This window comes from Rhodamnia argentea, chromosome 9 (assembly GCF_020921035.1).
Source record: "Rhodamnia argentea isolate NSW1041297 chromosome 9, ASM2092103v1, whole genome shotgun sequence".
In the NCBI taxonomy this organism is placed as follows: domain Eukaryota; kingdom Viridiplantae; phylum Streptophyta; class Magnoliopsida; order Myrtales; family Myrtaceae; genus Rhodamnia; species Rhodamnia argentea.
The window spans coordinates 26,207,660-26,231,450 of NC_063158.1; the positions used below are offsets into that span (position 1 = coordinate 26,207,660).

The window sequence follows — 23,791 nt, forward strand, 5'->3', positions numbered from 1 at the left end:
ATTTATTATTCCTTAATTTGATACGTGAAAACTAAGGAGGGAAAACGTCAACCGTCAAAAAGCAACATGCTCTTTATTTCTAAAATAATTGGTGTCCGCACTATCATTATTTGGATAGTATATGACACCTCAACTAACAATTTATTCTACAAAAGAATAAATCGTTAAGTACTTAGCTTACAAAGAACTGGCTAGGTGTTTGAGGTCCTGTATGCTCGATACTTAAAACTCCAATTCGTTTGCACCTTCTTAATTACAATGTACTGAATAATCGTTATCAATTTCGTGATCAACCCAATTTGCCTACTTAATTAATTATGATTAATACATACTCTTCCAACAACTCTGTCATTTGGATCAAATGAAATTAGCGCATCCCATGCGAAGTTAATCCAATTATAGACAATATGAAAATGATAGGAGTGTTGTGTTGTACATTTTACAATCTAATTCGTCCACAATTTGTAAAATGAAAACCCATTGACCATTTAGCCGATGCCTTTTTCTTCCCCAACCTTGACCGCTTTCATATGTCAGATTAATTATTTCCTAATCATTCACTCTATAATACAAGTCCTGTTTCTATCATTGAACGAATCCAAATATATAATTATTTATGATTTGTTTTATTTCGTGAAGCCGGTTAGCATTGGTGGGGAGACCGGCTGCCGGTCGGCACTTATAGTGCCGAACGGATCCGGTCGGCACTAATCTTGCTGAGCGGATCCGTTCGGCACTATAAGTGCCGACCGGCAGATCCGTTCGGCACTATAAGTGCCGACCGGACTTAGTCCGCGAGGCTTCGACCGCTCGGCAGTATGACTTGCCGAGAGTGTCGCTCGGCACTATGACTCGCCGAGCGACACCTGATTTGGTAAATAAAAAAGTCAACCCCCGATTTGGTAATTATTTGGTTTTTTACACCTGGTTTGGAAAAAAGCCCTGCAAATGGCCATCTTGAAGCCATCGTTTGCCTGGAAGCGGAATTCGGAGGGTTATAGTCCCATGCACTTGGCTTTGCAACACGAGCATTATCACAAGGCGAGATCACCGATGAACATCGACCCCAAGTTGATTCGAGTCCGAGGATGATGTGAAAAATTCTCCCCTTTGCATTATGTTGCCTGCAAAGAAGGAGACAATGAGCTGGAGCTCTTGCCTGAATTCCTCTGCGCTTGTAAATTATCCATCGAAGACTTGACAAGCCAATGCCAGACTATGGTTCATGTTGCTGTTAAGAACCACGACCTCGAAACATTTAAAGTTTTGTTTGGATGGCTTAAGCGAGTCTACCTGACAGAAATGTTGAATTGGAAAGACGAAGATGGTAACACCGTCTTACGCATTGCTGAGTATGAAAAGCAAACTGAGGTATGGTTCATCGATTTCATGGTTGTTCGTGCTTGCATTGTTCAATGCTTGAATCTAGGGACAAATGTTCTGATAATGAAGTACCAGGAGTTGAAAATACATGGAGTTAGAAACATTCAAAGAGAGGAGATTTGAATTACATTTTGCTTTGACAAAAAAAAAAAAAAAAATTTGCGCAACGGTATATCACCTATTATAATCATTCGACGATAAACACTTGCCGATAAATGTTTATCTGACAATTGACATTTGATATTGTTGTGGAAGTGTCCGTAAATTTGCTAGCTTGGAGTGATCCATCAGAGACACAAAAAAATATCAACAGAAATGATTTTTCAAGCTATATGAGTATTATTGGTGAATATTTCACGCACCACTCCTAATCTGACTTGCACCTAAAATATTGTCTCACATCACTTAACAACGGGTCCATATGCTTTTTTACATTAATGTGATTTTCTTTCACTTATTAGTTTAAGTTTTTGAGTCGGACGTTAACAAGCATATTAGAGTTGTGGCAATAGATAAATCCACTTTATGCAAAGATTGAAGTTCAACAAGAGATAAAAACGTGTATAGACCAGTATAAAAATTGGGACAGGACTTGATACAAGGATGAGAGAGAGATCATATCTGCAATTTTACCACAAGTCCAACCCAAAAGCTTAACTTATTCAATGGAGGGATACCACATATATGGATACAAAGTTCATACAACGCCCGTTGTCAAGTGATGTATGATAATATTTTAACAAGAGAGATGGAAGCAGGGTAAAGGAGGACTTTTCAGATATTTAACACTCCTAAAAATAATCTATTGAAAATCCCTTAAATGAATTTCGTCTTTATAGAGTAGGGGTTGGTTCAAATAAATCACAAGTGATAAGCAAAATTTGAAATTAACGACCTGCATGAACACTAAAGCTTTTTTTCAGTAAGAAATAATACAACATTTAGGATTTCATTACATGGGGGGAAATGGTTGCATTCGATAGATAACGTTTCGTAAACTTGTTCGCAATTCCCATGGTACATCGGTCGCTGCATCACTAGCATCAAATTAAACTCATGTGGCATGAGCTCACTTTGTGACAATAGTAAAGATAGGGACAGTGCAGTGATTGAGAATTGAAGGGATAAACGCTTCGTTTTGTTCCCTTTGCATTTCTACCAGATCATCAAGCTGTTGAGTGGGTACGTCAAAGTGGTGCGAAGAACGTCCAGGGTAAGACGGCTCGGGAAATCTCCCACGTGAATCCTAGTGGCGATCCAGATCTTGCGGAGGAGTCGCGACCTCCTACTGTCAACCACGCTTTATCACAGTTTTTAAGTGGGGAACTATCTTTCATCGAGGAGCATGCACTTTGGTTCGGCTTCCGAAATGCATCCGCTCGCGACATAGTCCTTTTAGTGGCCGCCTTAATTGCGCCACCACTTACCAAGCCGCGCTCACTCCTCCGGGAGGATACTGGCACGACAAGTCTTAAAATCCCCCAGCCAATTCCACTGTCGTTACTGCCAATTCCAGCAGCATTGCTGTTGAAAAGCCACATCAAGCCGGAGACAGCATCCTGAGCGGCGCAGCTCTGTATCTATTCCAGTTCCTCAACGGTACGGTTTTCTCGGCCTCCATCATCGCAGTTTGGATCACCGCTACTCCCCTATTGCCCCCACACTTTCCCGGTTTATTTCTTAGTGTGCTGTGTCGGTGGTGCCTACTTAGCTACCGCTACAACCAGATTCCCGAAATCCGCTGAGGTTGGAGGAGACCTCATAGGGGTATTCCTCATGATCTTGCTGGGTGCCGCGTTTCTTGTCCCCATGAAATTGTGAGTCAACTACAAGCGATCCCGATGTAGAATAGACGCCAAGTGGAGACGCGTCGGCAACTTTGTAGAATTGGAGGATGGGAAATAGTTTGCAAGTTGATATTTCTTCTCGCGTATGCAACATCATCTATGTTTTTAGGCTTGAGGTTTGCCAGTACCAGACTTCTTATACGCTGCATGGTACTCTTCTTGTACGTTGCATGGAATGGACTCATCTATTAATTCCTTAATCCCTACCGACCTTTAATCTCGCTTAAGATTCGAGATTTTGAGTAGCTTTTTTTCTTTTTCGTCCTAATACAGCTTCGATGCGGTGGAAACAAAAAGCACTGAGTGGCAACTCGCAAACAGCGCACAAATTGCACCAGCGGAAATCTCTCTAGGTTTTTTTTTTAATTTCTAAAAAGAGGTGAAGTAAAACATAACAATTTAATACAGTTGCAATCGCAAAAGAAATACTGAGAATATAACAAAAGCCTAGTTAAACCTTAAAAAAAAAAAACCAACTAGATCCTGTGGTTCATGATATTAAAGGGGAAAATCATGATGCAAGAAAGGCATGTGCATGGCACGTGGGGAGTTCCACGGTTATGAATCTGTTGAAGAATACTAGGATACTTATCGATAATCACACAAGTTGATGCCACGCGTCTCACCGACGGCACACGATGAGGAAAACAAAATAGCTATGAATCCTGCCGCCAATAATCGATAATGCCCCATAGAATTTGACAAATCTTACATCTGGCGGGAGAATAGTTGTCGACTGTTACACGTGTTCTAAATATGACTGCCTAAAGACTCGGCTCGGAGGTTCATAGTGAGTGGAGAACATGGGAACGATCGGTAAGGGTGAAGAAAGAGAGGAATTAAACCACAACACGCCATTTAAGAACTGGCGACGGTTACATGGTTCATTACATAGGCCATAAATAACTGCCCAAAGACATGGTCAAATCGCTCGTGAGGAACAGTGGATGTGGATGCCATCGATAAAGATGCTACAACAGTCGAAGAGCAGTTACCGTATCAACCATTATAAATACCACCCAACATCCATCAAGAAGGCCCCCTGAACAAATCAATAAATTTATATTTATCTTTACTTTCTGCACTACACTTTAAATTCAAAAGCTGTAGCTATCTTTATCCCATGAACTCTACCATCCAATTAAACTCCGCGTGTTCAGGCTTTGTTGTCGATTCAAACTCCGGCAAAGTATGTATACGTTGGTTCCTTTTGTAAAAATTGCGCTTTCCAAGCATTTCCGTTGAGTGAAACTCTAACTTGGTTTACGTTTGTACAATTTCATTCAAGTTTTAATGTGTTGATTCACTAGAATTGTACTTCCTAGACGTTTTTGTCGAGTTAAACTCCGGCTTTACATGTTCTACGTGTTGATCTCCTGATTATCTGAATCACTCTTGTCCAGAGTTACCACAAAATCTTTTTTCCACATTTAAAAGCAGAAGAACTAATTTTGATGAAAGATATTTCATCTACTGAACTTGGGAAAACGTCGGCTAGGCTTTAGAAGCATCGGCTAGGCTTCAAAAGCGTCCGTAAAGTTTGGATATTGATAACTCTCAATACAAGGAGAACGTTCAACGAAGGAGACGAATGTGCTATCCCATGCTCATACCAATTCACAACTTAAGATTTAAATAGTTAACATGGAAAGAATTTATATTTGAAGTCGCCACTAATCTATTTTTAGGTAAATTGATTAGAAACCTTAGTAAAACATCAATAGAGTTACTTTACCTTTACGAACCAAAACTTAGATGGACTCGGGGATTGCATTACCTATATTACTTTGGTGCTTTTTTGTACATTTTTTTTTTAATTTTATTTTCAAAAAATACTTATGCAGACAGCTTGGATTTGTTTTAATCAAATGTATTGTACTTTGATCGTAGTAGTAAGTAACAATCTTCTTCTAGAACAATCCCAAATCATAGAGCAAAACTCTTAGTCAAATAACTTCCTCGATTGTCTCTGTTGACACCAAGTACTTGGCTTCAGCTGTCGGCAAACAACCATTGGCTGTTATTCTGCTTTCCGACTGATGACCCACAAAACCTAACATACAAATGTCAAGGACCTCGCTGGCTATTCAAGTGACCAGGATTATCTAAATCTGTATAACCTCTTACGCTAAAATCTAGTTCGATATATTGCATCTTCTCAAGAAGTGGATATAAAACATAACTTTATTTCGTAATTTGAGAGGACATGAATTGATGGATTAAATAGCAATTCATCTTCGTTTTGGGAAGATAAAAGAAGAATTGCTTCCTTTTGTGTGAACTCGTGGTGTTCTTTATTATTCTCGTGGGGTAGGTGTGTCAGACAGCGGGTTGAGCCGCTTCCGGGCTTTGCTCGTTCGCCATTTTCCTCCCGCAAATGTCGTAACAAAAAGACAAGGCAGGGACAACAGTTGACGTTAATTTATCAATTTATGGTCCTTTTAAATTTAGTCTTTGATGAGCGCATGGCTGACGTGAGCAGGTTGGGATTACTTGCCTTGTGGCAACGTCATCTTGAGAAACAGTTGACTTTAGCAGAGTCTAACGAGGCCGGAGCCTAACGAGGCCGGAGCCTAACCCACGCAAATATTCTGAAAAATTCAAATTATCAGATGAAGGGGAGTTTAAGTTTTAACTAATTTTAACAATAACAAGCTCTCATCGCCTTTTGCAAGTGGTCTCACATGCACAACCTTTTTCAGTCCATGGTCAATTTATTAAATGATGATGTCCTATAATTTTTTTTTTCTTTTTACACAACGGCACACGAACATTTCGAATACTGTTTCCCCAAAAATTTAAATAAATTGCGTGCTCCGCATGGTATCTCTATCTCAATCCATATTTTAAAGGCCAGACACATCTTACACAGAAGAAGCATAAAGAGACAGATAGCGAAAAAAAAAAAAAATGGAGGGTTGTCTCGAAATTAAAATTAAAACATCATTGTGAAAATAAAATCTTAATATTTTTTTAAGATGCTAGTGGTGGAAATCAAAATTTTAAAGCAAGATTCGGAGAACGACGACTTCAATTATGCCGATGGACATTATTTTACGAATCGACAACATCGCTTGTCTTTGACAAAATAAATAAATCAATCAATCAATCAATTGTCTGCTCCGTAAGGTGCAGGTTGTTGGGAAAGCCCTACCCAGCATAAGTATTGGGGCAACCCAATCCTGCTGATGTTAGCTTGGATTACACGGAGATGAACTAAATTTTTGTGTGCGTAAATCAAATGGCAGATGATGAATCTTCCTGAAATTCTTTAGACAATCTCATCTTCACTGCACCCGAACGGCCATCTCAATGGAAGAGTTCACTAAGGTTTTTAATGCAGTTCATTCCCGTTCTTCAATTCTATCTCGGTCTCTGCAGCTGAACATAAAAATCCATCCTTTCACTATCATTTTTCCATAATGGGTCTTTTCATCAAGGCTGCGCTCGTTTCGCCAAAAATAAGTGACTTGAAAAATACTTTACGGGAAATGATTGCTTATGACACTTGAAAGAGCCAGACAATGGAGAACGTTTTCACTATCGACGACAATTCATGTCTAAAAAAACTTTCGTGGATGATGAAAATATATTTCTTTCATTAATTTTTATAAGTGATATAGACAATCGTTTTTGAAATTTCTTTTTAAATTTATTCATTTTTCACGAAATAGCAGCATCCTAAATGTTGACTTTTAACATACATACGGTGTGAGGTATTTTAGTTAATATGTAACCCCTCCCCAAAAGTAGCTACTAGCTAAGTAGACTTATTTTGCATTACGATTTTGCGACGGTAGTTACAATTCCCGAGACAGATAAGTTAGAAACAGGGCTAAGAGGTTTGTTTGTGAAAAACTCAATTGCCAATTACATTAAAGAGGAACAAGTGACGAAGAACCCCCAAATTAACATCCATGACTAAGATAAGGATAAATTGTTAAAACATGACCAAAGGTTTGCATTAATGTTCCACATGAATATTAAGAGCATACGTGAGCTGTTGAAGTTATCGGAGGGTCCTAATGAGGCATGGGGAGAGTCTCCATCCTTAGTTTCAAGGATGTAGGACAATATTTCAACCACCCCTCTCACGTGCGGACCGGATTAGAAGCGGCATGTGGAATTTGATTGATAGCAAGTGGACGCACATCCTCAAAAGGGATAGGACTGGTTTTGACACCATGTTATAAAGTCTAACCAAAAAACTTAAACTGTTAGGTGGAAGGAGACCATATCAATATTAATAGCATATATGACGCATCTTCAAGTTACGTGGGATAATATTTTAACAGTTTGGAAAGCTTGAATCAATTGACAACTCAAAAAAAGTTTTGTTTTGGTCATCTGAGGACTCAAAAGTTTTAAAAAGCTCCAATCATATGTCGAGCTCAGCATCAGTGTTATTCGAGCATTGCAAATTTTTTACTGCGCACAAAGTAGTTATCATCAGTGCGTACCAAGGATGGGTGTAGTTGTGATTTAAGTTGTTGGGAAGAAAGACCACCCAACCGGTTAGCTAGTTCCAACGGGATAAATCCTAAACAATGACTCACCTAATTGGACTTTCGTTGACAAATCATAAAAAATGACTCGCCAATGACTCACCTAATTGGACTTTCGTTGATAAATCATAAAAAATGACTCGCCTAATTAGATTTTCGTTTCGACAAAAAAAAAATTACATTTTTGTTGGTAAATCATAAACAATGACTCGCCTAATTAAATTTTCGTTGACTATGGCACTATTTATGGTTTTGCAAGTTCACTACTCCTCCTTCCATCGATCATCATCGAGCAAAGCCCCTGCGCTCCTACATTTCCTCCTCAAACAATGGGCAAGAAGAGTCTGGCCAGATTAGAAGAAGAAAAGGCTAGGGAGTCTGAGCTTCAACGAGCAATAGATGACGATGATGTTGATAAGGTATATGAGGTAATTGCCAAGGACCCAAAACTCTTGGGTCGTGTATCTAAGCACCCCTTCCAAAGTACTCCTCTACATAGTGCCGCAGCTTCTGGAAACACCCAAGTGGCCATGGAGATGGCCATCTTGAAGCCGTTGTTGTCTCGGAAGCTCAATGCAGATGGTTACAGCCCCATGCATGTGGCTTTGAAAAACGGGCGCTATCACACGGTGAAGGCACTAATGACCCTCAACCCCAAGTTGATTCGAGTCCGAGGACGATGTGGGATGACACCTTTGCATTGTCTCGCTGAGAAAGAAGGAGACAATGAGCTGGAGCTTCTGGCTGAATTCCTATGCGCTTGCAAATCATCCATCGAAGTCTTGACAAGCCGATGTGAGACTGCCGTTCATGTTGCTGTTTCAAAGGGCAACATAAGCATTTGAGGTTTTGTTTGGTGGCTTAAGCGAATTTTTAAGAATTAATTGGAAAATGGTCATTGTGTGCTTGTTTTTCGTGTTGATTTGAATAATCTAATCTAGGAACAAATGTTATAATAATGAAGTACCAGGAGTTGAAAAGACTCGGATTTAGAAACATTCAAAGAGAAAGAGATTAGAACTACATTTCGTGTGGCATATCGCTATTATAATCATTTCGGTTAAAACTTTTTGATAAGTGTTCATCAGACAAATAACATTTGATGTTGTTGTAGAAGTGCCATCAATTTGCTCGCTTGGAGTGAGCCATCAGAAGCACGAAATCAACAAAAATGATTTCTCGAGCTATAGGATACATTATTGGTGAATATTTCATATGCCACTTCTAGAATATTGTTTCACATCTCTTGACAACTGCTATATGCTTTTTACATTCATGTGATTTTCTTTTACTTGTAAATTTAGGCTTTTGGGTTTGACATTAACAAGCATATGAGAGTTGTGGCAATAGATAAATCCACTTTTATGCAATGGTTGAAGTTAAACAAGAGAGAATGTATAGATCAATATAAAGATTGGGAAATGACTCGATAAAAGGACGAGAGAGAGGTCAAATCCACAATTTGACCATGGCATAGGTGAACGCAAAGACGCGGAAGGGATAGCATTGACTTTGATGCCATGTTAGAGTGTCCAATTCAAAAGCTTGACCTATTAGTTAGAGGGAGACCACATGAATATAAACGACATATAAGACTTGCCGTCAAGTGATGTGGGAATATTTTAACAAGAAAGATGGAGCAAGGGGTAAATGAGGACTTTTAGGGGCAATTAACATACCAATAATTATCTATTGAAAAACTAGGAAATGAATTTTGTCTTTATGGAGTAGGATTTGGCTCAAATAAATCAGAAGTGATGGCAAAATTTGAAATTAATGACCTGCGTGAATTCTTTAGCATTTTTTCATCAAGAAATGATAAAACATTTGGCACTTCATTACATGGGTTGAAATGGTTGGGTAAATTGGATAAATAATGTTTAGCAAACTTGTTCCCAATTCCCTTGGTACATAACTAGCATCACTCAAACTTGTATGGCATGAGCTCACTTTGTGCACAATAGTAGTAAAGCTAGTGACAGAGCAGTGATTGAAGATTGAAGGGACACATACTTCATTTTGTTCCCTTTTCATTTCTTCCGGATCATCAACCTGTTGCGTGGGTATGTCAAGGCGAATGCGAAGAACTTCCAGGGTAAGACTGCTTGGGCAATCTCCCCACGGAATCCTAGTCGGGATCATGATCTGGAGGAGTCACGACCTCCTACTCTCAACAACTCTCTATCACAGTTTTTAAGGAGTGACCTAACTTTCATTGAGAGGTATGCAATTTTGTTCGGCATCCGAAATGAATCTGTGCGCGGCATAATCCTTTTAGTGGCCTCCTTGATTGCGACCGCCACTTACCAAGCCGCGCTCACTCCTCCGGGAGGATACTGGCCAGATAACTCTTCAAATGCCCCCGCCAATTCCACTGTTGTTCCCGCCAATTCCAGCGGCATTGCTGTTGAAAAACCACATCAAGCCGGAAAAACCATCCTGAGCGGCGCTGATCTGTATTCATTCCTGTTCCTCAATGGTACGGTTTTCTTGGCCGCCATCAGCGCAATCTGGATCACCGCTATTCCCCTGTTGCCCCACACTCTCCCGGTTTACCTGTTACTGTGCTGTGTCGGCGGTGCCTACTTAGCTACCGGGGTAGCCGCATTTCCGAAATCCGATGTGGTCGGAGGAGACCTCATAGCGGTATTTCTCATGATCTTGCTGGGTGCCGCGTTGCTTGTCCCCATGAAATTGTGGGTTAAATACAACCGATCCCGACGTGGAACCATAGCGGTATTTCTCATGATCTTGCTGGGTGCCGCGTTGCTTGTCCCCCTGAAATTGTGGGTTAAATACAACCGATCCCGACGTGGAATAGACGCCACGTGGAGACGCGTCGGCAACTTTGTAGAATTGGAGGATCGGAAATAGTTTGGAAGTTGATATTTCTTCGCGCATACGCAATATCATCTATGTTTTAAGGCTTGAGGTTTGCCAGCACCAGGCTCTTCTTATACGTTGCATGTAATGGACTCTTCTGTTAATTTTCCTTAATCCCTGCCGACCTTTAATCTCGCTTAAGATTCGAGATTTTGAATAGCTTTTTTTGTTTTTTCAAATACCTAATTCAACTTTGATGCGGTGGAAACTAAAAGCACTGAGTGGCAACTCTCAAACACGGATGCCCGAAGCGTACGAGCACACAAATCGCACCAGCCGAAATCTATCTCAAGGTTTTTATTTCTCAAAAGAGGTGAAGTGCACGATCCTTTAAAATATAACAAATTAATACAGTTGTGTTGACATTGAAAATTATCTTGGGCCTTAAATGGTCCCAGAGCCCACGGGACGTCACAAAGCCCGCAGAGAGAAATAGCCGAAATACGGCAAACCGATGCTCAGTTAGGTAGAGATGTCGGCAACACCACGAAGTCATTACATTTAGCCGACAATTACACAGAGAAGTTAAGTACAGGCTTAAAACCGTTTAAACCATAAGAGAGCAATTACCGAGCCAATTCGAGAATTTAGGGATAAGGTGTGCATGAAGTAATGGTAGGTGACTGTTATACCTTGTATTAGGCCATGTATGGTTGGAGACAACTCCTTGCAGTGGACCAATCATCATCAGTAAAAAACATTTATCTTTTGCTTTGTAGTTTACCTTATTAGCATTTATCTTATATCTCACTTTATGTCTCATGTCCTTTTTATCTTTTTGCCATTTACTTTACTTTACTTTTTGTCCGGAATCATCACAAGAACCCGTAAACAATAAATATGAAGGCTCCGCGCCTCTCGGTGAAAGATCTTTCATCACGGATATTTCTAGCGAAACATCTTTTTAGCATGCCTGGTGGGACCATTTGTGGTTCGATTTGAGGAATTGCTATGACAAAAACCGGGAATCAAGTCGGCATCACCGATGAGAGTCATTTAATACGGTTGCAATATGTTGAAAAAACTGTCTCCTGAATATTTTGATTCTGACAAAACTATCATTTCTTATAAAGAATCTATTTAATGTTTATGAAATTCGTTGCTGCTCTTCCCGTGGACGTACATCTCTACGACCGAACCACGTACATCCGGTGTCTGATTTATTTTCTTGTTCTGTCTATTTATCACTCGATCGCTTGGTTCCGCGCAACATAACGGATGCGAGGTCATGAGCTCGAGGAAATAGTCATGTGCTAAGGTTTATAAGTGGACTTGTTTCAAATAAAAGAGGTAGCAGGTCCGGTGCTATTAAATCCTCAAATGTATTATTAAAATCTGGAAATGATCTTCTTTAGTTTGGGATTGGCAATAGCAAGTGAGGCGTGACAGCTTTTCTATTACCTGAGAAAGATTCGATGGGTTAATGGTGGGGAAGTGGCACTTTTGCTTACTTTTTTTTTACTTTATTTATTTTGCTTTTAGCTTTATTAGCTCTCTATTTCACATGGACAAATGGTAAAAGGACAAAAGGGAACGATTCAGCTTTAACCGAAAGTTCAAACCCATTCATCCTTTTGTCTGTATGTACGCTTTCCAGCAAGGCATCTTCAAGCGGCATCTTCCTTTCCTCCTCCTATTTAAGGGAAGATCGATTACCCACCTAGTAAATACAGTTTTCTAATTACTTTTGTCTTTCGACACCCCCCAAAAACGATTTTTTTTTGGGTTAATACCATGAAAAACCCTAAACCGGTACACCTGTGACAAATTTACCCCAAACTATTTTTTTTACCACGAAAAACCCCAAACTGGTACATATGTGACAAATTTATCCCAAACTATTTTTTTTACCACCAAAAATCCTAAACTGGTATATTTGTGACAAATTTACCCTAAACTAATTATTTTGACCACGAAATACCCTAAACCGGTACACATGTGACAAATTCACCCCCGTTAAATCGTCACTTTGTTTTGGCTTTTGGTCCGCTACGGTATGGGAGGACACAACCCTTGGTGCTCCACCCATCCGTGCGCTATGGATGGTGTCATTGTACAAGAAGAGACTACTGAAGGAAGGAGGTTCACGATTTGACATAAATAGATAAGCCTTAGGGGCAGCCGTGGGCGAAGATCCCGACCATGGAGACCATGGGGATAACCTGGTAACAATGATACAGAAAGCAAGTCTTCGATCTTACAAAGAAATGCGATGGCTCGAAGACCTCGTCTCTAATGCTTTTGCCTTCCACGAGACCGTACACGTCGGATCCGAAGATCGCCTATCTCAAATTGATAAACCTGTAACAAATAGAGGGTTAAAACCCCATATTGGTATACCCGTCAACTATCACATGTCACTAAATCAACAATTTGATAGTTAAATTTAATGAAAATTAACGGAGGGTAAATTTGTCACATGTGTACCAGTTTAGGGTAAATTTGTCACAAGTGTACCGGTTTAGGATTTTTTGTGATCAAAAAAATAATTTGGGGTAAATTTGTCACAAGTGTACCAGTTTGGGGTTTTCCATGGTATTAACCCTTTTTTTTTTGTCCGCTACCCCCACAACTTCAAGTTATTGGGAAGAGAGAACCCCCAACCAGTTGAGTTGTCACTAGGGGATAAATCACAAACAATGACTCACCTAATGATATCTTGTTGACTATGGTACTATTTTTGGTTTTGCAAGCTCGCTACTCCTACTTCCATCCATCATCAACGAGCAAAACCCCTCTGCTATCTACATTTCCCTCGTGAAACAATGAACCTTCAAGAAGCGATAGCAGCTGACAATGTTGATGAGCTATATCGCTTATTAGGGCAGCAGGGAAACCAAGATCTCTTAGATTGTGCACCTGATGGCCCCTTCCCAACCACTCCACTACACGAAGCCGCGGACCAGGGAAAAACTAAAGTGGCCGTGGAGATAGCCATCTTGAAGCCGTTGTTCACTCGAATGCTGAATCGGGGGGGTCACAGCCCCATGCACTTGGCTTTGAAAAACAGGCATTATCATATTGCAAGGGCATTGATGGCTCTCGATCCCGAATTGATACGAGTCCGAGGACAAGGCGGGATCACCCCTTTGCATTTTGTAGCTAAGGAAAAAGGAGCCAATGAGCAAGAGAACGTGGAGTTCGTGGAGCTCCTGGCCAAATTCCTTTTTGCTTGCAAATCGTCTATCAAAGACTTGACGATCCAATGCGAGACTGCAGTTCACATTGCCGTAAAAAACCACAACATCAAAGCATTCGAGGTTTTGTTTGGATGGCTTAAGCAAGTTTGTCCGACGGAAATCTTGGATTGGAAAGACGAAAATGGTAACACCGTCTTAGATATTGCTGTGTCTAAAGGGCGGTTCGAGGTATGGTTCTCTAATTTAGTGGTATTTCTTGCTTTTATTATTGGATCCTTGAACTTGACATAATCTAATCTAGGAACAAATGTTATGATAACGAAATATTGGGGGTTGAAAGTACATGGATTAAGAAACAGGGAGAGAGAGGAGATTTGAACTGCACTTTATCTAACGGTATACCATATATTATTATTTCAACGGTTAACATTTGTCGATAAACGTCTTAGATTGTGGACCAGATCAACCATCAACAAGCAATAGCAGCTGATAATGTTGATGAGCTATATGACTTATTAAAGCAAGCGGGAAACCGAAATCTCTTAGATTGTGCACCTGATGACCCCTTCCCAAATACTCCACTACACAACGCCGCGGAGCGAGGGAAAACCGAAGTGGTCATGGAGATAGCCATCTTGAAGCCATCGTTCACTCGGATGTTGAATCGAGGGGGTGACAGCCCCATGCATTTGGCTTTGAAAAGCAAGCATTATCACACTGTGAGGGCACCGATGATATTGGACCCCGAGTTGATTCGAGTCCGAGGACGAGGAGGGATCACCCCTTTGCATTTTGTAGCTAAGGAAAAAGGAGCTGATGAGCAAGAGAATGTGGAGCTCGTGAAGCTCCTGGCCGAATTCTTATGTTCTTGCAAATCATCCATTGAAGACTTGACAAGCCGATATGAGACTGCGGTTCACGTTGCCGTCGAGAACCGCAACCTCAAAGCATTCGAGGTTTTGTTTGGGTGGCTTAAGCGAGTCAACCTAACAGAAATATTAAACTGGAAAGACCAAGAGGGTGACACCGTCTATGATATTGCTTCATGCCCAGAGTCGCAACCCGAGGTATGATTTATCGATTGCATGGTCCTGTGTTCGTGCTTTTATTGTTCGATCCTTGAATTCAATTATCTCTAGTCCAGGAACAAATGTTATGATAATGAAATACTAGGAGTTGAAGATACATCATGTTAAAAACATTCAGAGGGAGGAGATTTGAACGGGATCACCTTGTTTGTTTGTTTGTTTGGAGAGAAGAAAAGGGATTAGTGGGGATGGACATCACGAGAAGGTAGGCGCCACTCTTAAATTGAATACAGTTTTCACAGGTTGATTCATTCTTTCGCCTTCGTTTATTTTCTTAGTTATTATTCTAATCATTTTATATTTCTCAAAATTACTACGTCCAAATGTATAATAAAATTTTATGCTAGAAATTATTTAGTGATGTAATTTTAACTATTATCAAACAATTTTTACTTCTAGTGGGACATAGGCACACATATTTAAGGTAGTCGTTCTCTTCATTGCAGAAGGACTCATGTGCAAAATGAAATTAAGTTCTAAATTTTGCAGTTGACTTGATCAAGTCGTAAACATTTATGAAAAATCATAGTCAATTGAGTCAACACTTTTGTGAATTCGCCTACGTTACAACTCTCATAGGCCATTCCTAGCTATCACATAAATAATTTCGAGAGTGATAATTGAATTGCACTTTTGAAAACCCTTGGGATTTCATTACATTGGGATTTCATTACATTGGTTGAAATGATTGCATTTGATAAATTAGGTTTAGTACACTTGTTCCCATAGTGCATCGGTTGTTGCCTCACTAATATCACTCAAGCTTAGGGAAAATGACATCAAAAGTGTCATAACTTGCTTATGGCGCTCATTTGAAGGCAATAACTTTTTTTTTTCCGATCACTCGAGTGCCTTAACTTTCGTACGACACTCACTTGAGAGAGATTTTTTTTTCCGATCACTCGAGTGCCTTATAACTCTTCAATCGGTCACTTGATATTATTTTTTAAAAAACATATTCTTCATAAGTGCCATTGCACGTCGGATTTCCGACACTTTTGCGAACGTATTTCAAAAGTTATGGCACTCAAATAATCAATTGAAAGTTAATGCACTCAAATAAATATTTTTTAGAAGTCATGGTATTCAAGTGATCGAAAAGAATCTACGGCCTTCAAGTGAGCGCGATGCGAAAGTTATCACATGACGTGTCCTTATCCCCTCAAACTTGAACGGCATGAGCTGACTTCTTGCACAATAGTAAAGCCAGTGACATAGGCAGTAATTGAAATTCGAAGGATATGTACTTCATTTTGTGCCCTTTACATTTCTTCCAGATCATCAAGCTGTTGAAGGGGAATAAAAAAGAAGCTGGGAAAATCAAGCTGTTGATTGCAAAAATGATACGCGGTGCAGCATGTGTAGCAAATTGTTGTCTCAAAATCTCTATATCGCAGTTTTTAAGCATGGAATTAACTACCTTTGAGAGGTGGAAAAATAGGTTCAACCTCGAAGATGAATCTGCTCGGACCATAATCACTGGAATTGCTACCTTAATCGCGACTGCCACTTACCAAGCCGCTCTCAGTCCTCCAGGAGGATACTGGGGGGCCAGCTCTTCAAATCCCCCAGCCAATTCCACTGTTGCCACTGCCAATTCCAGCGGCATTGCTGTTGAAAAGCCACATCAAGCCGGAAAGATTATCCTGAGTGGTGAGGATCTATACTGGTTCGCGGGCCTCAACACTACGATTTTCTTGGCCTCCATCGCCACAATTTGGATCACAGCTATTCCGGGATTGCCGCACACTCTCCCGGTTTACCTGCTGACGTACTTACTCAGTGGTGCCTACCTTGCTACGGCTATAACTGGATTCCCGAAATCCGATGTGTTTGGAGTGAATATCGCAGCGGGACTTTGTATAACCTTGCTGCTTGTTGGGTCGACGGTCCCTGCGTTCTTGTGGTTGAACTACTCCATGAACAAATTACGAGTCCGGATAGATGCCCCAGGGAGATACGTCCACGACTTCCTTGAATTGAAGGATCGGAAATAGTTTGCGAGTATTATTTACCTTTTAAGTAATCTCCTTGCATATGCAATATCATCTATGTTTCTAGTTTCGAGGTTTGCAAGAACTAGACTCTCTTTACTAGTTGCATGTAATGGACTCATCTATAATTGCAGTCCTTTCTCTAAATATTATTACTTGATAAAGTAATCGAGAAAGAAATACTGAGAAAATTGCAAAAGCCTAGCTAAACCTTAAAAATCAAGTAGATCATGTGATATCTTCCAATAATATATTAGAAACAATCAACTCAAGTATTATATACTAATTGCATATCCTAAACTAACTCAAGTAAAGATGGAAATATGAGATTTCATTATCCTAAATTCATCAAATAGAAGATGTAAATCCAAACTTAACGCGTCCCAATCATTTCCCCTTTATTAGAAAAAAAGCTCGACCTCGAGTTTTTGAAATGTTGGATTATAGCACAAAGCATGTGTGCTAAAGTCCTCTTGGCATTGGGAACCATATCTGCGGAATCAATGTTTGGGAAGCAAGCTTGGCATCTTGTACAAAAACTTCTGGAGTCAGCTACTAAAGGGTATCTACTCCCCCATGGTGATTTCTGGTATGCAAATAAGGATAACCGCCCGCCCTAGGGATGGCAGAGTTTACTAGAAGTGGTGATTTTGCTGTTGGTTGCAGGCCATCGGAGAAAGTAAGAAGCGGTGGCGCGTTGGACAAGATGCAGAATCATACGCAATTAAGCTGGATAAAATTTGAACGAAAAAAAAAAAGCTGGATAAAAGCTAGACAAATCTTTACAGCGACAAATTCAATATGAAAATCCAATATAAAAAAGAGCAATCGACTGAAATACTATATAGAATTACCACGAAAAAAGTTGAATGTGAAAAAGATAATATATAGATCCAACATCGTTGATTTTGCTTTCAACATCTTATCTTTAAAGCCACCTTAAAAGTGACTTATCATGAAACAGAAGGTTGGATGGAAAAAAGATGGAATCGAGAATACCTAAAAAAACCCGAGTCCATTGCTATATATATCACTACTTATCAAGAAGGTATGATATGATAGATTCATCGTATGAAATGATAAGTGTTCAAACTCAATCCTAATTTAATAAATGTATGAACTCGTATTCTTAAATTAGGATTGAGTATGAACCCGAGTCCATGTCTATCTATAAAATGTGATTTGTTCCAATTAACACTGAAACGTGAACAAAAGAAAACACACTATATATATATATAACTTGAATACCACGGATTTACATGATATGGTGATGTGCCTACTACATGTGGAGAGATTGACAGGATAATTCCATTATAATCGGTAAAGAAGCTACTATAATCATTCAATCACACTAACTCATAAGTGCTTTTGAATTCGAGATTAAATACGAGCTTACAAGAATCAATCACAAAAAAGGGAGTTATATTACACCGTCACTCTCTTGGATGAGAGTTCTCAATTCTCTTTGTATATCATGCAAGTTTTCATACATGTTAAGCATACTCACTGCGCAGCCGAGACCAAACTCAACAACATAATTATTTATATGCAAAACAACTATAAGCCCTTCTCCGATGTCAACATGGACTCCATCTTCAATGAAGAAAAGAAGTCTTGTGCGAAATGAATTTCCTTCTTTGCATCATCCATGATCCTGTTTGCAAGAGTCCAATAATACAGCTTGAGTTTCCTTGTGATTCAATCATAGATCGAATTTCAAAACAATCAGAATTAACGTCGAGCCATGATCAACGAATCGCCACTTTGGTGAGAAGTCCAATTTCATCTCAACGGTTGTCATTTCCCCCAAAACCCTGTGGCCTCCTCACATATTGTAGAAGCTAACCAAGTCCGAATAGTATTGGAACTTAGTCAATGACACGCTCTTCGTTAGATTATCGTGTGCACTTTCTCGACGAATGGGGTTCCTTATGACACAATATCACGTATAAAATGTACTCGACATCAATGTGTTATGTCAGCTCATAATTGCAATTCCAGATGACTGAGCAAACCTCTGACCCTAATAATTTTCTTGATTGACATCAAATACTGCACTTCAATTGTCAACAAAGCAACTTCTGATTGTAACCTTGCTTTTCAACTGATGCTTCATAAAACCGAACACGTAACTTGTGAAGGACCTCTGTCTATCCAAGTGATTGGATAACCTGAATGCACATAACCTGTTATATCCAATTTTTGCATGTTCTCAATAGGTTATTTAGAATGCCTATGGTGCATCGCACCTATTAGAATAAGGTCGTTCTAAAGGTTGCACCATTTGGGAAAAAATTATTCTCATTTGGTTCCTTGCACTCTTTCATGCGACATAAACATCATTTCCCTTCAATAGTCAATCGTGTCAACTATCAATGTTTGACCAACCTATTTTCCTCCTCCATTCTTTTTCTTTCTCCTTCAAAATAAGATCCGTAAACAAACACAACGTAAGTACAAATCGATCATTCTAAAAGCCAATAGCACACGTAGTAAAGTATTAACCTGTTAAGAATATAGATAAAAGTCGTCACTTTATCTCATAACTTCAGAAGATCTCAATTGATTGATTAAATAACAACCCATAAAAGTTTTTCGAACATAAAAGAAGAATTGCTTCCACTTTTGAGAATGTGTCCTCTCCAAATTGGGACTATTGGTCTTCTTTATTTTATTTTGTGTGGTAGGGCTGACAATAGGTTGTTGAACCATTAATATATGAATTGATGGTCAAACTAGTGACTGATTTATTCTCTGCTGAATGCATATATAAAGTTGAGCAGATTTGGATTCCTTGCCCTGGGCCAACGTCATCATAAGAAACAAGGAAGCACTTTAAGGAGGATTAAAGACATGAACATACGAACATCATATTATATGATATATATGCATCACGGCCTTTATGTTGTACTTTACGTCAACAAGGCTCTCTTTTTCCCGACAAAGAACGGAATAAAGACATGATAGTACAAACGTTTTCCATGTGATAGGAAATTTAGCACTTTGCTTTTCTTTTTCTTTTTTAATTGATTATTAGCACTTTGCTTTTTGGTCTTCCAAGTAATCTGTTGTATCTAGTAACATTACCTAAAGGGGGGTGAATCGATGAATCTAAGCAGTTTTGAAACTTAATGCGGAATAGTGATAATAGTTTCAAAACACACAATCTGTGCATAGCTAATAGCAAAACATACGGATATATCAAACACAGTAAAAGAGTTCAGAGAAGAGAAAAATGCACGCAGCACTTATAGTTGTTCGGCTTGGCAAGCCTACATCCACTCTCCCACGGTAATCGTCAATTGACTGAATTCCACTATATGAATCAATGAGGGTTATAGAAGAATTCACTCTCAAAAACTCTTACAGAGCCTCTCAAAGATAAGATGATTTGCACTAAAGAATAAGTATATGAATCTGAATAACTTAAGTATTTTGGAATTGTATGTTCTGATCTCTCTCTTCTTGTCACCATGGATCTTCCGTTTATACTCCTTCTTCTTCAACTAGCTGTTAAAAGAGTCTTTGAAGGATCGCTCTTCAATCATTGATTGGGCATCATCAATCGTGATTAAATGAGACCGTATGCGGGAAGATATGCTGATCGTTAGAGTTGAGTCTGAACTCTTCAAATTCAGTCGCCCACACAACCAAATCTTTATTTTCCAAAAGTAGAGTTGATTTGAATATTCAACAAGTCTTACCTCTGGAAGGTAATTTCCAATCATAGATATTCTCCTTATTTGATTGAAAAATAATCTTATCAATCAAAGATTACAAACTTCCATAAACGATTTCGCCTATATCGGAAACTTGCCATCCATGGGTCTTCAAAATCTGTCGGTGAATATTGCAAAATTCGAGCATCATTCAGAAGCAGCCTTCTAAACTAAGATTCTATGAATCTAAATAGACTTGGAGCAATGATTTCGAGCTCCAATAAAGTCCTTGTTGACGCTTCACATAAAACTTCAAACGAACAAATCTTCAGAGGCAATGACTTCAGCAGTAAATATATGATAATCGCTACTTGAGTCTAATCATCGTGTCTGGATCAATATGGGCTTTTGTTAACTGTTTACCTTGCAATAAAACAATCATGAATATCAAACAGATTCTATATAGAAAAAAAAAAGAGGGTAGTTTTGTCAGAATTAAAATATTCAGAATGACGATTTTATCAACATAATCATTGCAATTTCGACTTCAAGAAAACAAAGCATGCCATTATTCTTATTTCCACAATTGGCGTATACTTATTTAGCCATTAACATATTATTAGGTTACCGACGGTTTTTTGAAAGTACCAACATTTATTTGTACTTCCAAAATTATCAACGCTAATTTGTTTCTTCCATTAAGTCATCACCTAATTTCAGCTTAACAATTAACATTCGAGTCACTTGTTAACATTTATTTGATTGTTTCAAAATTACCAATTATCGCAATATTTTACTAACATTTGTTTTCGTAGCTTACCAACTAATAATGCTACCGACTATTATATGAAATTACCAACTCTTATTTGAATCCACCGACCGACGTTTATTTGATTGCCACGAAAATTACCAAATGTTGCTATAGTTCACAATATTTATTTCAGGGCTTATAATAGGGTTAAAGTTACTAATTCTTACACGAAATTACCAACTTATTTCACAATTACTGCTTCTCTTAATAACTTACTAACCTTTATTTGTGGAGCTTAAAAATTATAAACTCCTATATGAAATTACAAACTTTAGTTCAATCAGTTATCAATTTTTTTTTTTTTTGAAAATGACAAATTGTTCCAATTCTTTTGAGGGTTTTAAAAAAAATGTGTTTAAATAGCTTATAACGAAACAAAATTAGCAACTCTTATTTGGGTTCACTCTCCAAAGTTTATTTGATTGTTTCAACAGTACGAACTATTCCAATAATATAACAATACTTATTTACGGAGCTAACTAATGAGTTGAAGTTAGCAACACCTGCACAAAGTTACCAACACTTTTAAACCTTTGTCGACTAGTTCAAAAGCTTAACAAATTTATTTGCGAAACTTAAGTTATCAACTCTTATTTGAGTTATACCAACTTACATTTGATTATTTGGAAATTATTAACAGTCCCAATAACTGATGCGGATTCATTTGCAGAGCTCACTAACGTGTTAAGGCCATAAACTCTTATACGAAATTACCAATTCTTATTCGAGTCCACTTACCAGCATTTTTTTTTATTGTTCCACAAGTATCAACTGTTCTTATAATCTACTGACATTTTTTTTAAGGAGCTTATGGATTAATCGGCACTTCAAATAATTTATCAATACTTATTTGTGAAGCTCGAGTAACCTCTTGCAATACGTAGTTATAATTCATGAGAGCATTCCTAAAACTTTTGGATTAAAAGCTTTGAGATTAAAAAGCAAGTGAAATATTATTAGCAGCCATCTGATTTATGACTAGGGAAGGCTAAACTGCCAATTACATTAAAGACGAGCAAGCGATGAAGAACCCACCAATGACTCACCAGTTTACAATTAAATTGTTAAATTTGTTGTGCATTCATGGTTTATATAGCTTTATTTTCTGAGCTAAACCGATGATCAACTTCAAACAAAATCTTCATTCCATAAACCATTGTAGTAACGAGTAGAGAACACCCCTTCGTGTATTGAATGGAATTGAAGAACTGATGTGAGGTCATGAGCTCGAGGAGATAATTGTGTACTTAGGTTTATAAGTGGACTCGTTTCAAATAAAGGACGAAGCAGGTCTAGTGCTATTAACTCCTCAAATGTGTTTTAGATTCTGCAATTCATCTTCTTTAGTTTGGGATTAGCAATAACAAGTAAGGCGTGAATGCTTTAGTATTACCTGAGAAAGATTCTTTGGGTTAATGGTAAGGAATTGGCACTTTTGCTTTTTGTGCTTTATTTATTTTGCTTTCAGCTTTACTCGCCCTTTATTTTACATGAAGGGGAAAAAAAAAGGAGAAAAGAGAATTGAGAGGGAAGAAAGAACTCCCCGTGAGCAAAATCACCATTTTTATGGGAACGCGCAAAGAATAATGCAACTTTAGAAACGAGTACCATCGCATTCACTCATTTCACAAGCGTTATATGTGTTCCAGCAAATCATAAGATACGCACCATATCATAAACAATATAATATAGTATAGCCAGCATATGCCAAACTCATCCTATGCTATGTTGGAGTGTGAAGCCAAAATATTTCATTAAGGTTTTTTTGTCTTTTGTCCTTGTTTTTAATCCTAAGTTAAAAGCTATACTTTTTATATTAGCGATATAAAGGTAGTGACCGTTATAAGGGGGGAAAAAAAAAAGAAACGTAAAGTAGCAAAGCTCAAATAATGTACACTATATGCTACCGGTATGGTCCGAGTGGGCAGATGGGCGGTTCCATACTTGGAACCGGGAAGGGGATTGGTTCCAAGCCGATTTAGTCTAGTTCCGAGCGGTCTGAGTGGTTTTCGATTCCTTTGCACCCCCCACTAATAAGCACATTACCAGTTTGTAATATACTTCATTAAGAGTATAATTCATCATATAATAATATAAGAGAAGATATTGACTTCTCATGTCTGGCTGAATTTTAGTATCAAACAATCACTTTTAGATTTGAGCAGATTTGGATTACTTGCCCTGTACTAACGCCATCATAAGAAACAAAGAAACACTTTTAATGAGGCTGGAGCCTAACACATTAAAGACATGATTTTTTTTTTTTTTGGGTCGAGAAAGACATGATCATACGACCATTATATAATACGATATCTTTGCCTATGGGCTTTATGTTGTCTTTTGTTGGCTATCATCTATAAAGCCTTTATGTTGGCAGAATCAAGATTGAAGATGCTTGAAATAATTAGTCGGTAGAGTATGTTTCTATTATCGACAACTATTTATGTTTAAACATTTTCAAAATGATTCATTTTTATAAGC

At 38.5% G+C, this 23,791-nt stretch overlaps 1 protein-coding gene and 1 pseudogene across 1 annotated transcript; both read left to right on the top strand.

Moving 5' to 3' along the window:
- The first annotated feature begins 7,954 nt into the window (after positions 1-7,954).
- Positions 7,955-10,724, top strand: LOC125316491 (annotated as a pseudogene).
- A 2,659-nt stretch (positions 10,725-13,383) lies between these two features.
- Positions 13,384-16,843, top strand: LOC115742907 (alpha-latrotoxin-Lh1a-like). Its single transcript, XM_030677430.2, has 3 exons — positions 13,384-13,986; positions 14,208-14,825; positions 16,124-16,843. The coding sequence occupies exons 1-3, from the start codon at positions 13,384-13,386 to the stop codon at positions 16,841-16,843; spliced, it is 1,941 nt and encodes a 646-aa protein (XP_030533290.2).
- Positions 16,844-23,791: the final 6,948 nt, after the last annotated feature.

Bases quoted from the DNA above. Each gene is read 5' to 3' on its own strand.
- LOC115742907 (XM_030677430.2), top strand. From the start codon at position 13,384: ATGAACCTTCAAGAAGCGATAGCAGCTGACAATGTTGATGAGCTATAT. The intron at 13,987-14,207 runs GTATGGTTCTCT...TAAACGTCTTAG, and splicing joins TGTCTAAAGGGCGGTTCGAG to ATTGTGGACCAGATCAACCA. The intron at 14,826-16,123 runs GTATGATTTATC...CATTTCTTCCAG, and splicing joins GCCCAGAGTCGCAACCCGAG to ATCATCAAGCTGTTGAAGGG.